This window comes from Pleurodeles waltl, chromosome 7 (assembly GCF_031143425.1).
Source record: "Pleurodeles waltl isolate 20211129_DDA chromosome 7, aPleWal1.hap1.20221129, whole genome shotgun sequence".
Taxonomy (NCBI): Eukaryota; Metazoa; Chordata; class Amphibia; order Caudata; family Salamandridae; genus Pleurodeles; species Pleurodeles waltl.
The window spans coordinates 783,060,819-783,077,223 of record NC_090446.1 but is presented as its reverse complement, the minus strand read 5'-3'; the positions used below and the strand labels follow the sequence as shown (position 1 = coordinate 783,077,223).

General features: G+C 45.6%; 1 protein-coding gene across 1 annotated transcript in view; it reads left to right on the top strand.

The window, feature by feature from the left end:
* The window catches only part of SLC4A9 (solute carrier family 4 member 9), a 369,779-nt gene that overhangs the window by 201,695 nt on the left and 151,679 nt on the right, over positions 1 to 16,405 (top strand). The window contains exon 14 of the mRNA XM_069199298.1: positions 15,045 to 15,158. Coding sequence (XP_069055399.1) covers positions 15,045 to 15,158 — 114 coding nt within the window. The remainder of the gene's footprint in view (positions 1 to 15,044; positions 15,159 to 16,405) is intronic.

The window sequence follows — 16,405 nt, the reverse complement described above, 5'->3', positions numbered from 1 at the left end:
AATTAACCTGTGCTTATCCCTCTGGTAGCAGTCAAGCTGAAATTAGAGGCAGTTTGTAAAGTATTTATGCATTACACCAACAGTAATAATGCAAAAACACAACTAAAGAAAAATTACACATAAATCTTGAAACATAGAGTACATTTTAGTAAATAAAATGATACCAGACTGACAAAAATTCAATCAGTGGAATCAGCAATATGCAGTTTCAAAGATTTAGGTAAATACAGCATCTAAAAGCAGAAAGTGCCAACTAAGGGTATCTGGTCGCGCAAGACTGGGACAAAGACACAAGGTCAGGCTGACTGCAATGGAGCACAGGCTTGGCACAGGACCAAGTTTGACCCGTTAGGAGTTGTACCTTATGTCTTTGGTTCAAACTCTGCATGTATTGCTATTCAAGGCTTTGCGTCGCTTGCCATCAGTTCTGATCAAGCTTTCAGCTGTGTGACATGGATCTGTGGGGCTTTGCATCACTCAGCATCAATTCCAATTAAACTTACAGCTGTGGGGCGTGACTTTGCAGTGCGTTGTATTTCTTTACATCGGTTCTAATGAGTTTTCAGCTGTGCTGCGAGGCTTTGAGGTGCTTTGCGTCACTTGGCTTCGGTTCCGATGAAGTTCCCAGTGGTGCAGCGAGGCTTTGCGTCACTCGGCATAGGTTCTGATGAAGCTTGCAGCTGTGCAGTGAGGCATTGCGGGGCTTTGCATCACTCAGCGACAGTTCTGATGAAGCTCTCGGCTGTGCAGCATGGCTTTGCGGGCTTCGCATTGCTTTGCACTGGTTTGATGTAACCTTCAGTTAGGCACCTCTTGGGGATCAGAGACTCTTTCCTGCAGAGGTCAGCAGCGCACAGGCAGGTCCAGTGCAGCAGGTCATCAGGCCAGTTACAGGGAGGCATCTGGAGCTTGTTGTAGTCCTACTGCTCAGAACAGGAGGCCGCCCAGCTAGCCTTTGGAGTCACACTAGTGGTCCAGAGTTCAAGGAGCAGAATCAGGCTGCCTGCCTCAGGCAGCATGGCAGTCCAGAAGTGATCTAGTGAGTGGCTCAGGAGGTCCAATATTTGTACATGTTTCCAGCCTTTGAAGAGGGGGGACTCCGTATACTACCCACACATCTGGTTCTGGAAAGTTCTTCCCTTCCCCTGTCAAGGCTCCAAGTAGTCTGGGATGACAAATACTAGTGTCAGGTTCCTTGATGTGTGTGCAGGAGATAGCCCTTTTAAATGTAAGTGGGGCAGGCAACAGGTACCTTAGGGGTGACATGTGTTTTAAAAAGTGAGGTTTGATCCTAGCAGGGGTTTATTTTACCGAGTCGAATTTGCTGTTTAAAACTGCACAACAGGTTGCAATAGCAGCCCTGAGACATGTTTAAAAGTGCTACTTAAATGGGTGGCACAACAAGTGTTGCAAGCCCACCAGTAGCATTTAATTTATAGGCCATGGGGAACATGTAGGACCATTCACTAGGGGCTTACAAGTAAATTAAATGTGCCCATTAGATGTAGGCCAATTTTATCATGTTTAGGGAGAGCACACACACATTTTAGCACTGGTTAGCAGTGGTGAAGTGCACAGAGTCCTGAAGCCAGCAGAAAAAAGATCAGCAAAGCAAGAGAGGAGAGGGATACCATCCAAGGGTGTCAGGTCTAACGTGTTCCCTCTTCCCCCACAGCTAAAAGTGGGGAGACTTACCCACCCTCATGAGAGTTCTCATCACTAAGGCAGACGAACATGGAAAGATCATCAGCATTAGAGTGGTTGGTCCCAGGGTGATGTTCCATCATAAAGTCAATTCCCTGTAGGAAGATGGATCACCTGAACAGTTCGCGATTCTCAGCACTTATTTGCATGAGCCAGCTGGTCTATGGTCTCTTTGAACCCAGAAGTGAGTCCCAAACAAATTAACTTCTTCAGCACCCAGACCATTGCAAAAGCTTCCCTTTCTATGGCACTCAACCTCTGTTCACTGGGAAGTAGCCTCCTCCTCATGAAGGCTACAGAAAGGTCTATGTCATCATCATTTACCTGTGAGAGCACAGCCCCTATGCCATGCTCTGAGGCATCTGTTTGGACATTGAATTCCTTAGAGAAGTTGGATGGCTTGAGCACTGGTGCTGTGCACATGGCCTCCTTTAATGTGTTGAATGCTTTCTGGCACACCTCTGTCCAGATCGCTTTTTTGGGTTGCTTTTTATAAGTCAACTCAGTCAAGGGGGCAACAAAGGTATCATATCCCTTGACAAACCTCCTGTAGTAGCCAGTAAGGCCCAATAAGGCCTTTACCTCTATCTCGGTCTTGGGGGGTACCCAAGCCAGGATAGTCAGAACTTTGGGTTGAAGGGTTCGCACTGTGCCCCCACTGACTTGATGACCCGGGAAGAACACGGAACTCTGACTATCTGGTACTTAATGGCCTTGATAGTCAAGCCTTCCTTCTGCAGGGCCCAAAGCATGGCCCACAGCTGGTTCATGTGGTCCTCCCAGCTAAAGCTAAAGACTACACTGTCATCCAAGGAGGCAGCACAGAATTTCTTCAACCTAGCCAGGATCCAGTTGACAAGCATCAGGATTGTAGCGGGGGCATTCTTTAACCCAAAGGGCATCATCCTGAGTGGAAGTGACCCTCTGGAGTAGAGAATGCTGACCTCTCCTTGGCTCCGTTGGTTAAGGTAATCTGTCAGTACCCTGATGTCAAATCAAAGGTACTCGGGAACATGGCAGTCCTCAACTGTGGGATTTGCATCTGCCTTGGTTACTTAATTGAGCCCTCTATCATCCACACAGAATTGGAGGTCTGGGGTGGTTCCCTGTGGGACAGCCTTTGGTACCAGAACCACTGGACTGGACCAAAGGCATGCTCAGTCACCCCTAGCATTTTGGACAAATCTTCCTTAATTCTGGCCCTCACTCTGTCAGATAGCTTCTAGATCTTATTCTTCACAGGTATACTTTCTCTGGTGTCAATGTCGTGAACAGACCAATGGGAGAGCCCTGGGCTTAGTCTGAACATGGGAGAGAATTGTTGCAACAGCTGGCAGCAGTCTCTTGTTGGAGGGTCAAAGAAGTGGAGAGGTTTACTCCCTCTACTGATTCATCATTCTCCTTTGAGGAGAGGAGCTCCAAGAGAGGCTCACTGTCTTCCTCCTCACCTTCATCTGTCACCAACGGCATAGTGCCTTTAGATCTCTCAATGTGTGGCTTGAGGCAGTTAACATGCAAACCCTTAAAATGTTCCGGAGGGGCTGGAGGTCCACCAGGTAGATGATCTCCCCCTTGTGCTTGTTTACCTCAAATGGTCCTGTCCCCAAGTCCGGAAAAGGCCTGGGCTCTACTTGCCCCACAACCCACACCTTCTGACCAGGTTGAAACTCGACCAGAGTGGCCTTCTAGTTATACAAGAGTTTCATGACTTCCTGTCTGGCTGCTAAGTTCTCAGTAGCGGCCTTCCAAAGCTACTTCATTTGGGATATTAGAGCCAACATGTAGCTGACTATATCCTGGGGGGGAGGGCTCTTGGGTGCTTGCTCCCACTCCTCCTTCACATTGCTGAGAAGCTTTCTGACAGGATGGGCATACAGAACCTCAGAGAGGCTGAACCCAATTCCATTCTGAGGCACCTCCTTGTAAGCAACGACATGCATGGCAGGAGGACATCACACTTACTACTTCATGGATCTGATTGGCCGATGATCAGGTTTGAGGGTCTTCTTGAATCTCTCAACAAACCCATTGGTTTGGGAATGATAGGGTGTGGAGAACTTGTAGGTTACTCCACACTTGTCCCACATCAACTTTACATATGCAAACATGAAGTTTGTACTACTGTCAGGCACCACCACATTGAAGAATCAGACTAAGGTAAAGATCCCCATCAGTGCCCTGGCCTCAGTGAGGTGCGGTCACAGTTCTCAGGGGCATGACCTCTAGGTTACAGGTGGCACAGTCCATCAGACCAGGATAAGCCTGTTTCTAAAGTGGGCTTGGGATCCAGAGCCCCCACAATATCAATGCCACCCTTTGAAAGGCGGTGCCAACAACAGGAAGTGCAACCAGGGCATCCTTCTTCTTTCTCCTGTCTTCCCACTGACCTGCCAGGTAGGATAAGACCTACCAGAAGATATCTGAGACCATTCTCATCCAGGGACAATAAAAGTGGGTCACCAGCGTTTCAAATATCTTGGCCTGCCTTAGATGTCCTGCCAGGGGTACATCATGAACCAGTCCCAGTAGGATGGCCCTGCAGCACTTGGGGACTACCAACAAATGGATTGCCCCAGGCTCAGGAACCTTAGGCTCACTATACTGGAGATTATTCTCCTAGTAGATGAGGTGATCACCAGAGGTGTCTCCATTTGCTGGGTTTTGGCCTGGTGCCAAACACTCTCATGAGTGGGGTGCTCCTTATGAGCATGGCAGAGCTCTACCAGGGAGTGGCCTACTTCAGCTTGCCAACTGGACTCCTGAGGTTGGTCTCCCCAGGCAGCAATGTCTTCCCCTGTAGGTTCCAGGACAACAGGTCCTGCTTCCCAGACCTTGGGAATGTCTTGTGTGGGTTTATTCTGCCCCTTCCCCCTCCTCTTTTTTGCATGTGCCTGGGCCTTTATTTCAGGTGCCAGGGCCTTAGTATTTTCCTCTCAGGAGGCCAAGGACCACGTGGTCAGGCGCACCTACTCAGGCAACCCTACCATTTCCAAGTGCGACCGAGCTCCACTTCGTTCCAGATGGTGTGCTCCACATCATTATCCAATAAACAATACACAGGCATGACTGGACTCACAGCTACCTTAAAGGAACCTGAGACCGCTCCCACCCCATTCAAAGGGAACCAGCGCTATTGGGTAGTGACTCTTGTAGTTGTCTACAGTAACCACCTGGTGGACTAGATTGGGAAGTACATACTCTGAGGGCACAGATAATTTAGAACAATAGTCATACTAGCTTCTGGTGTCTCAGAGCCTCCCCCCGCTACCCATTGATGGTGCCCTACTGTCTGTACGTTTAGCATTAATAGGCACATGAGTCTTGGGTACCATCTTTCTGTCTCCCAGGGACACTAAGATGACCTGTGCACTACCCCCATCTAACTAGGACAACTTCTTCGCCAAGCTCCATACTAGACATTCCCAGGGCCTGCCTATCAGTGGGGGACTGCTGCCTTTTCAGGGAGTTTGGGTTGTCCTTTGAATGCCTGTACCTGTAACATTCGGGGTGCTTAGGGGTGAAGTGGCCTGAAAGTTTATTCACATGGATCCCTCCTTTCTTCTGGTCAGGACTGGGCTGGGATTCCTTCCCATGGAAACTGTTTTGAGGGCCTTTGGAGAACTCATATGTTTCATCTTTGTCTTCCCCCACTTTCTTCTGGAGAGGACCCTGTCCATACATATGGTGATCCCCCATGTGCCTCAGTGGAAGCCCTGGTGCTGACCCAGAAGTCCTGCTCCTTTGCAAGCTCTTGGGATGAAGTAAGCCTGCTGTCAATCAGGTGTTGGTGCAGCGCTGTAAAGCAAGTATTGAACATGTGCTCTCTCAAAATCTGATGACACAGTCCTTCATAATCACTCTTTCTGTTCTTCACTCGACCATTCAGTTCCTTACTAACTTATTTACAATTAAATCCCCCCAAGGTTAGTTTGACAGCTTGTGGCTGTCCCTAAACCTAATGTAGTATTTTTCTGGGGTGAGCCTAAATTTGGTGATAAGAATGGCTTTCATGGGGCCATACCTCATCTAGTCAATCATCTCTAGTGTCAGCAGGGTGTCCATCCCCACAGTGGACATGTGTTTACAGAGACTGCTCCCCCTTCCCCAAATTCTCTACTGGGACCCTATGCATTCTTAGGGCTACCTCGTTAGCTGAAGACCATTTGTCAACATTATCCCCCACCACTTAGCTATGCACCAGGTCTTTAGGAATGTGGACTCTGTTGTCCCCATTGGACTCTGCAGTTGCCACCATTGTTGCTGGACCCTGTGTTCTGTTTGGCCTTAAGGTCAAATTTGTTAAGACTCACTTCATGAGTCATCACTAGTTTTCTTTCTGCCAAGGCCCTTACATCCTCAGCTTTCTCCTTGGCTAAGGCTCTTTCACTCTCTGCTTTCGCCTTGGCTATGGCCTTTTCTGCCTTAACCTTTCTTTTCCCTAGAGCTCTCTGGGCAGCTGCCTCCTCCTTTTTTAGATTAACCAGCTGCAGCCTGAACTCCTTCTCAGCCTTTCTGTCCTCCAGTTCTTCAGGGGACAGGTTCAGGGAAGAGATGTTGCTGCCTGCTCTGGACCTGGTAGAGGACCTCACCCCTGCGGGTCCTCCTCTCTCCTCTGAGGCAGTGGTCAGGAGGTTTTCTCCTCTTGCTCTTCTCCTCATCCTAGTCTTAAACTGTGGCGTGTAACTGGCGGGCCTCCTAAAAGGCCCTGCAGGCTTTCTGGAGGCCCTGGTTCTTGGAGCTCTTAGTTACTGGAAGCCCCCTTTTGCTGCAGAATCACTTGAGCTCAGCCACAGTGTAGCGGTCTAGGTAGTTGAGCTCAAACTCCATGCTTTCAAGCAAAGTCACAGGTCCACAAAATCAGGCACAATGGAAGCGAATTTGGGAAAAGCAGCACAGATGAATAAAGGAAATGTTTTAAAAAAGGTTGACTTTGACAGATTATTTACATGGGATTTAAGTGTTACACAAAATCGCTGAGTGGCACTGCAAAAACACAAGTACTGGATCCCACCACTGACCACCAGTGGGGAAAAATGAGGTTATTGGTTCAGGGGGTGAGAACCCTTCTCAAGCAAAAAATGTAAATCCTGTCAGGGTAAACCGCAAAAGTCATTAATTTAACCTGCGTTTAACCCTGTGGTAGCTTGGCACACACCAGTCAGGCTTCACTTTGAGGCAATGTGTAACGTATTTATGCCATACACGAACAGTAATAAAGTGAAAACACAACACAAGAAAAATGCCACAACAATCTAAAAAAAATAGAGTAAATTGTAATAAATAACGTGACACCAGAATGACAAAAAGGCAATTGGTAGAACTGGATTAGGCAATTTTAAAGATTTTGGTGGTTAAAGCACAAAGCGTCAAACGAGGGTATCTGGTTGCGTTGGACCAGGACAAAGTCACAAGTTCAAGCCGAGTGCATTGGAGCGCATGCTAGTTACAGGATCGAGTTAGACCATTAGGAGTTGTACCATATGTGCTTGGTGTGAGGTCTGCATGCATTGTTTTGTGAGTCTTAGCATTGCTTGGCGTTGGTCTTGATCAAGCTTCCACCTGTGAGGCAAGGCTTTCCAGGACTTTGCACCACTTGGCGTCAGTTCCTATGGAGCTTTCCGCTGTGTTGCTAGGTTTTGTGGTGTTTTGGGTTGCTTCGTGTTGGTTCAGATGATCTTTCAGTTGTGCTGCGATGCTTTGCATCGCTCTCATTCATTCCAAAGAAGCTCTCAGCAGTGCGACAAGACTGCATTGCTCAGCATAGGTTCTGATGAAGCTTGCAACTGTGTTTTGAGGCACTGCAGGGTTATGCATCATTCAGCGTTGGTTCCGATGAAGCTCTCAGTTGCATGGCGAGGTCTTGTTGGGTTTTGCAAAGCTTTGTGCAGGGTATGATGGAACCTACAGTTAGGCAAGGAGTTTATTATAATACCAGCTAATGTTCCAGAACCTGGGGAGGTGCCGCTAATGGATAAGGAACTCACTCCAGCAGATCCAGCAGGGCTCATTCAGATCCAGTTGCAGGTCCCGTGAAAACGGTCAGCTTATTAGTTGCAGGCAGGTCTCTGGCGCTTTATGTCCTGTAGCTCAGAACAGGAGGCCAGCCAGTCAGCTCTCTGAGTCACTCTGGTCATCCAGGGTTCAAGGAGCAGGTCCAGGATTCCATCCTCAGGCAGCAGGGCAATCCTTCCAACATCCGGGCAGCAAGGCAGTCCTTCTTCTGAATCTACCACAGGTCCAGAATTTATCTGATCAGTGTCTCAGGTGGTCCAATATTTATGCCTGGTGCCAGCCTTTGAAGTATGGAGACTCCCTATACTTAAGCCACATCTGGTTCTGAAAAGTTTTTCCCCTCCCCTGTCAAGGCTCCAAATAGTCTGAGGGTGACAAAGACTAGCGCCGGGTTCCTTTGTGTGTGTGCTGTAGACAGCCCTTTGAAATGTAAGTGGGGCAGGGAACAGATCTGCCCCAACCATCCTGGAGGTTGGACCATCCTCATTCTGCAAACACCTAGTCCCCCTTTGTCTTACTGTCTAGGAGAAATACACAAAGGCCAACTGCCAAGCTATTCGAAATCATGTGACACAGGACCCAGGCAGCAGGCGCAAATGGTTAGGATAAGAAAATGCCAACATTCTGAAAGTGCCATTTTCAGAATTGTGACTTAAAATCGAACTTTACCATTACTGAGGATTTTAAATTACAATTTGTTTGATTGTAAACATTATTTTCCTATCTGCTCCCAAACGTAAGGTAGCCCTTTTTAAGTGTAATAAGGGAACCCAATGTTATCCAATAGGAGAGCTAGGCCTTGCAATAGTGAAAAATGAATTTAGGAGTTTTCACTGCCAGGACATGGAAAAACCTAAAACACCTGGCCTACTTGTTTAAATACAATGCACCCTGTCCTATGGGATTTTTAGGGTATACCTTAAAAACATATATTTTAAAAAGGAAGTTTTAGGCCTGGCAAAAGGCTTATTTTGCCTAGTCAAATTGGCAGTTTAAACTGCACCACAGGGTGCATTGGCAGGACAGAGTTTAAAAGTATTACTTGAGTGGGTGGAATAATGAGTGCTGCAAGCCCACTAGTAGCATTTAATTTACAGGCCCTGCGTACATGTAGTACCATTTACTAGGGACTAACAACTAAGTTGAATGTGTCAATTAGGTGTAGGCCGATCGTTGCATGGTTTAGGAAGTGAGCACACACGTTAGCACTGGTTAGCAGTGGTAAAGTGGTAAAGCCAACAAAAATGTATTCAGCAAAACAAGAGGGGTGAGGCAAAAGGTTTGGTGGCTGCCTCTCAAGGGTGTCTGGTCTAACACCCAGGAAAAACATCAAGAACACCCTTGCATGCCCTGATTGCTTCATTTGTTAAAAAGAAAAGTGAAGGTACCCAGAGATTTTCTTAGGTGCCTCATGCTAGCAATGCCGGATGTTGGGATTACCTAATACATGGGCTGATTACATCTCATGCATCTTCCTTTCACTATTTCAATCTTCCTGTATCTCTATATAAATCCTGCATGTTAATTTTCACCCATGCTTTCTCTCTTTACGTAAGCACAAGTTAAGTATTGGCTCAAGGAAGGAGGGGGGCACTATATTGATAAAAAGTGAACTTCATTGTGCAAAAACAGAATGCCACACAGTAACATGGATTTGTTTCAAGGACCTATAGTTTGGCATTTAATAATAGTTGCTATTGATTTCATCATCATCAGAAGAATGAAGCTTCACATGGATTAAAATTTATGCGAGACAGATAGCATGCAGAAGCTTGCAGCTGGTGGAGAAGTGTGGCTCAATGGTTAGAGCGGCAGACCCTGATGCAGAAATCTGGCCCGGGACCAGGGTTCAATTCCCGCCTCAGCGGGTCTTGGGCTCAATTTTCTCGGACCTGATAATTCTCGCATCTGTGCCTAATCTAATTCATGGGTCCCACTCTGTAACTCTGGGGAATAGCTTGCTTAACAGCCCCAACAGTGCTGGGATGCCTGGCTTCACCTTGGAGGTTGCCCAGGAGTGGGCACCTCACAGGGACAAGCCAGGAGGGGTTCCACAGCGGTATGCGTACAGCGCCTTGAAACCCTAATGGGTGAGTAGTGCGCTATACAAGTACGAAGTTTACAGTTTACCCGCTGAACTATTTTCCAGGATCAAAACGTGATCTGCAGCGTACACAAGGATCTCTACTGTAGGTAAATGAATCAACTTAGTTACCTCATTATGATCTGACCCTGTGGCCTACAGATTACAGCCATTGAGGTGCAGGATGCACATAAAGATTTACATAATATTGCAGATGATTAAGGAGACTCCTTCGCCTACTCTTGTCCTTCACTTAATTACTCCCCAACAGACCATCGCTGACACACAACTTGATATTAACGCATGTTACACAAATGTTGTGCAAAGCTAAATACAGCCCACCCCGCCGACGGGCCATGAAGAGATTCAACTGTTCCTACAGGGACTGGCTTTACCTTCTTTACATGCTAATGATAGAGCAACCCTTGAGGCCCCAATCACAGCAGGTGAGATCCAAGAGGCTATAAAAGACCTGGCACGTAATAAATCCCCAGGAGCGGACGGCATCCCTGTCATATTTTATACTACTTATTGTACGCGGCTAGTTCCTCAGTTTGAGAAGTTGTACAAGGCCTCCCTAGAAGAGGGACTGTTGCCCCTACAACTCGACAGGCGTTGGTGACATCGATACTGAATCACGGAAAGTCACCGACCGATATGTCTTATTATAGACCACTGTCACAGTTAAATACTGAATATAAAGTTTTGAGCAAGGTCCTGGCTCACGGGCTTCTTTCACTAATACCTAAAATAATTCAAATAGACCAGTGTAGATCTGTACCTAACCTTAACACTTCCCTTAATATCCGAAGACTACCACATAATGGACGTTGAACCAAGGGCTGGCTGTCTTTCCCTGGTCCTCAGCCAGACCTTTGACACCATAGGCTGGGTTTATATGCTTGCAGTGCTCAATAAATGTGAGGTTCCCCCACCCTGTGTGGTGGGTCCCGCTATTATATACCTCTTCTACAGCGAGAGCACATACTGGAACATATACATCAGATTCCTATCCTATTTTTTATGGCACTAGACAGGGATGCCCACTGTCCCTTTATTATTTGTAATTGCTGTGGAACCCCTGGCACAGCGTATCAAACAGGGAGCCGGGACTGGGGAATACCAATAGGGACAGCGATGCATTTCATTTTCACTATATGCGGACGGTATAATCCTCTATACGAGAGACCTCTGCCAGAATCTAACTGAAGTGGCTTGGATTTTCACTGATGTTGCACCCCTGTCAGTCCTTGGGGTAAATAGTGATAAGTCCTATGCCTTCTCCTTTGAGGATACCGTTACCATAGAGACTTTAGCCTTTGGAGAAGTAAACATACCTGTGGCACATACCACCTTCCTGTATCTAGGTATACAAAATTATAGAACTCCACTGGATCTATTAGATGGGAACCTGCAGAAAGCAATACATTCTCGCCGATCCCAAATTCGCTTCTGGGTCACATTACCATTATTGGTTGCTGGTTGCTTAGCACTTGCCAAAATGGTGATGTTGCCACATATTATATATTATTTTGTAAACTGGCCGGTGGTGATCCCAGTGAGTTATTATAAGACACTGAACACACTACTCATAGATCCAGAGTGGGGTAATGGTACATGACAGGTGAGCCAAGCTGTAGATGCCCTCGGAGTGGGGAGGGATAGGTAGGAGCACCAGATTTTAAGACATACTGTATAGCAGGACAGCTGCAATGCCTTTCCTACTAATTAGTGGGACGGAACCTAAAGAAAATAGGCTATTTGCAGAATTTATTAGATAAAGGCAGGCTCCACCGTTTGGTCTGCCAGGGATCCCTTACCTCCCCTCTACAGTTCCTCTGTTGTTATGTATTGCCCTAACACACTGGAATCTGGCCTTGCGTTATACAGCCACAACTGTACCTTATGCTCCGAATATACCTTTTCTGGAACTGCCTACATCCATGGGAGTTCTCTTGCATCCTAGGCCGCACCTCTGGGAGCAGAGTGGGTTGACGACAGTGGGAATATTGTTTAAAGATCATGTGCTATTGAGCCATACCGTTTTCATGACCAAGCAAAACATACCAAATTCCTTGTTTGTGACACATGATAATATAACATGTTATATCAAATGCCACTTGGCTCCAGGTGGCAAAGAATCTCCCACACACAAGATCATACAGGCAATGTATACCATGCGTTGGCTATATAGAGGCCTTCAGGAGAATGTATTAATACCCCCAACACACCAGAGAACTAAATGGGAAGAAGCTATAGGTTGAGGGATTTGAGACAAGGAATGGGTTTCCGTGCTGTCATACCCTAAGACAATATCTCATGATTCTAGATTTAAATTCATACAATATTCTATACTACATAGGGCATACCGTAGACAACACATACTGTATCCAGCGTCTTCTCAGCATGCCCCAGATGCAATGCGGCAGACACAACATTGCTACATATGCTTAGGAGATGTCCTGCTTTATCTTTCTATTGGGCTCGGATTGGAGAAATACTGGTAGATCTGATAAAAAGGGATTCTTGGTGCATGGCTGAACCCTGTACATTTGGGCTGTTTCCCTGACCTAAAGAAACAAAAGTGATGTCATGATTTGTTGCTTTGTCATTGTTGCTAGCTAAAGCCTATCGGCTAGAAGGTGGAGAGCTGCAACTGCACCTAATATAATACACTGGGGGGAAGATGTGGAGAGGTGAGGACTTGTGGAAAGTACGTCTCCAAGCAGAGACGTGTACGGGGCCCTGCAGAAGAAACCGATTTCAATGGGGTGGGATGCTTTGCTTGAGTCCTTTAAAACACTAGACAATGATACTACTTAACGTCTTGCAGGATAGAAGACCCAGAGCTCATTATTGGCTTGATGCCTCCATGGAGGTTCATTGCCACATTAGAGTGGGTGGATTAAGACGGGCCCCTGCAGGAGCATGGATCACTGAGTTTCGGGATATTGACAGATTTCTAATATAACAGAACATTACGGGACATTGATAGTTATGTCAAACTCTACCAGGATAGGCAACTGCATGCTTCATTGAGATTGTGATTATAGGGAAGATGCCCAGTTGGTTGGGGGGAGGGAGTGTGTTTGTTGTAAAACGGGACAGACAAAAATTCATGTAGCCACAACGCCATTAAATTGTATAAACTGATCCTTTTTTCTCCGCCTGTAGCTGTGACTAAACATCCACATTCTCAATGTATTGATACGTTAAGCATATTATAACCATTGTTTCTTCAACCGAGATAAAAAATCTGTTTCACATGTATAACACCTTTTCAAAAGTAATGAAGTTTGTTTTAAAAAAACGATTTACATAATATTGCATGGGTGTGGTAGCAAGTTGCATTTCAAAAACACAAGTGCAACTGCATTCACTGAAGAGTGCAAGTACCAGGAGGCACGTAGGCCAGGCTGGCAGAGATCACAAGCACCGTGAGGGCCAGGAAATGTATATAACACAGTGAGTTTTCTAAAACAGACTAATAACTCACAAAGCACCTCTGTTCTCAATGGCAGAGTGTCCCTTCAGAAAGTCTTCTAAATAGAAACTGACCAATTTTGATAATCTACTGGTAAATGTGGTTGGAAAACACACCATTTTGCTGTTCTGGGGGGAGATCCCCCAGAACCTCATAAGAGGGTCTGACTTGCTTGTTTCTATTGCATAGCATACTGGCTACCAAAAATATTGCAAGTTGCCTCCACCTTAGAAAAGGTTGGGCACGCCTGGTGTACATGGAAAACATCTTTGCAAGAGGTTTAGCTGATAAAGGGAGACCTCATTGTTGGAAGAAATGGAGATACATAAAGGGGTGTGTGGAAAAGGAGAAAAGGAAAGAATTAATAGGAGACATTTTGATTTCTTCAACTAGTTTATGGTAATTGTATTTGCGAGAGGCCAGAAAGCTGGGAAAATTATAATATGTAAGGCTATAAAGCAATGTGATCTAAAAGGGAGCACATGAGGATATTCATCAATTTTAGGATTCAAACTTGTTAGAATTTCTGATTCATTACAATTCATTAAAATGTATTTTGAAGACAATTATTAAATTGAATTTAATAGGTTCTCCCACTAGCTTGGTTAGAGAAGCATTGGAGCCAATAAACTACTGACAAACATGGAAGGCATGCACCCGTGCTTTCTATACCTTATTCATTTATTAACACCACTGTTCGTAGTCAAATACGCTAATGAACAAGGACCTTTTCCAAAGCCGTTGCCTTTGCGGTATATCTTTCTTAGGAGATTGTGATGTTGTGTGTGGTGTCACTGGTCTGTGTATGGCATTGACGGGTTCACAGCTGCTGCCTGGGCTGTACTTGCTGTTATTGGATAACCCGTGTAAGAGGTCTGTGCACTGATACTGCTTGCGCTGTAACTGTTATGTACCAGACAGTACGTGAGTGAACGAGTGTGTGTGTGTGAGAGAGAGAGAGAGCCCAGTGACCATCCTGCTCCGGTGCAGTTAGTGTTAGTGAAGCTGTTAAAAATATTTTGACTATTCAAAATTCATAAAGATTGTCTTCGTTAATGGTTATTTGCTTAGTCAGCATTCTTGGTTGCTGTATAATATGTTTCACCATTGCAGACAGAAAATGCTGTCCAACATCTGTCTAGAAATATCTATATGTTGTTTCTCAAAAAATATTTTCGCTCTTGATAAAAGACTGTAATTCGTGCTGTTGTATCTTTCTGATGCTTACATACAGCTTGAAGCAAATGTAAAGCCTTTACCTTATGGAGTGTACAGAATCCCGCACCTGACTTCACACATTACAGAACCTGACTGTTGCCAACATGACACATGATGTGTAAACATCGGGTTAAAAGGGCAAACTTGTAGAGTGTATCCATTCAGCATCTCTTCCTTCCCACCACTAGTGGTAACACTGCACTGGCAACACACTCGCAAGCAACCCCCCTTTGCCTCTGCTGTAAATATACTCTTTGTTCCTGAAAAGAAAACCTACCCGTGCACACACTGACAACATGGAGGGGATTTTTGCTTGAGTCTGCCTAATGGCAAGTTGTTATTGGATAACAGTGAATGAATCATAAATGACAACATGAAGATATACAACTGAAAAATAAACGCTTGTCGGTAAAAAACAATACGAATATTGTGCCAGGTCGCAATGCTGGGTGCAGAAAATGTATGGTTTTGTCACTTTTAATGGCATACCCGTGCAGCGTTTTATTAATTTGTAAATGTGTACCCTTCCTTTCATAATCTTAGGTCAGGAAGCTGGTGAGCGATTTCTCAATAATAATGGCGATCCTACTTTTCTGTGGAATCGATGCTTACTGTGGGTTGGAAACTCCCAAACTGATTGTTCCCACTGAATTTAAGGTTGGACCAATATTTATTCATTTCCCTAGACTGTTTTCACTAGTGCAAAATAAATAGTAATGATAAAAACCGCAATTTTTGCACACGTAGCAAAGTATGTATGTTTAGGTATGTTACTGTTTTTAAACATTGTCATAACAGGAAAGTATATCAAATGAGGGGTATGTGGAATCAATAGAGGTGTAGAAGAGTGTTGGGTTGACAGAGAGCTATATTTCAATCAGTTTCCTCACACATTATAGGGCAGATGTACACCTGTTAGTGTTCGCAATTACCAAATAGCAAATTTTTGTGTTTCACTATTTGGTAATCGCTAAAACAAATGTACTAAAGTGTGCTTAACACTTTTTGCGATTCACAGTGGGTCGCAAATAGACCTACCTCATGAATAATAATGAGGTATGTCTTGGTTTGCGACCCATTGGGAATGGCAGAAATCACAGGGATGGAGCCTGATGGGGTCAGCAGACCACTATGTCTGTGATTGCTTTTTCAATAAAGCAATCATTTTTTTTTAAAATGCAACCTGTTTTTCTTGAAGGAAAAAGGGATGTGTTTCAGAAAGAAAAATTATACGTTTTGCTTTCATTTTGTAAGAGCAGGCAGTGTACTGTGAGACTGCTGCCTGCTCTTTAAAAATATATTTACCAGGCACTGCCCGTCCTTTAGGGCGGGGGGCCACACACCCCTACTTTTTGCCCCTCATGAAGAGTGTCTGTCAGGCTGAACAAAGGTCAGCCTGACAGACGCTCTTCATGTTCAGGTCAGGCAGCCAGGAGCAGACATGTGCGATTTGCGTAGACTCCTGGCTCCCTGAGCTGAACTTTGCGGGGCTGAGGAGGTCACAGCTCCTATGGGCGTGACCTCCTCGGCTCAGCAAAGGTGCCTTGAGGCCCTCCACTGGGTGACGAGGAAAGCGTCACCTATTGACTTCGACCTGGGCGCTTCAGGTTTAAGCCCTGAAGCGCCCAGGGTGAGTGTCAATCAGTGACACTTTGTCACAGAGTGGGGTGGGGTCAGCAGTCTCACTGACCTCATCCCACTCTGTGACAAAGCTGGGACTGCTGCCTACCCCTCATTGAGGGGAAAGCAGCAGTCCCAACCCTCCTGGGACCTCCGAGGCTGAAGGTAAGTGTGTGTGTGTGTGATGTTTTAAAATTAATGTATGGTGCATGCGTGCATGTTTGAATGTTATGAGTGTTGTTAATGGATGTGCGTGCATGCGTGTGTGTGTGTGAAAAAATGAG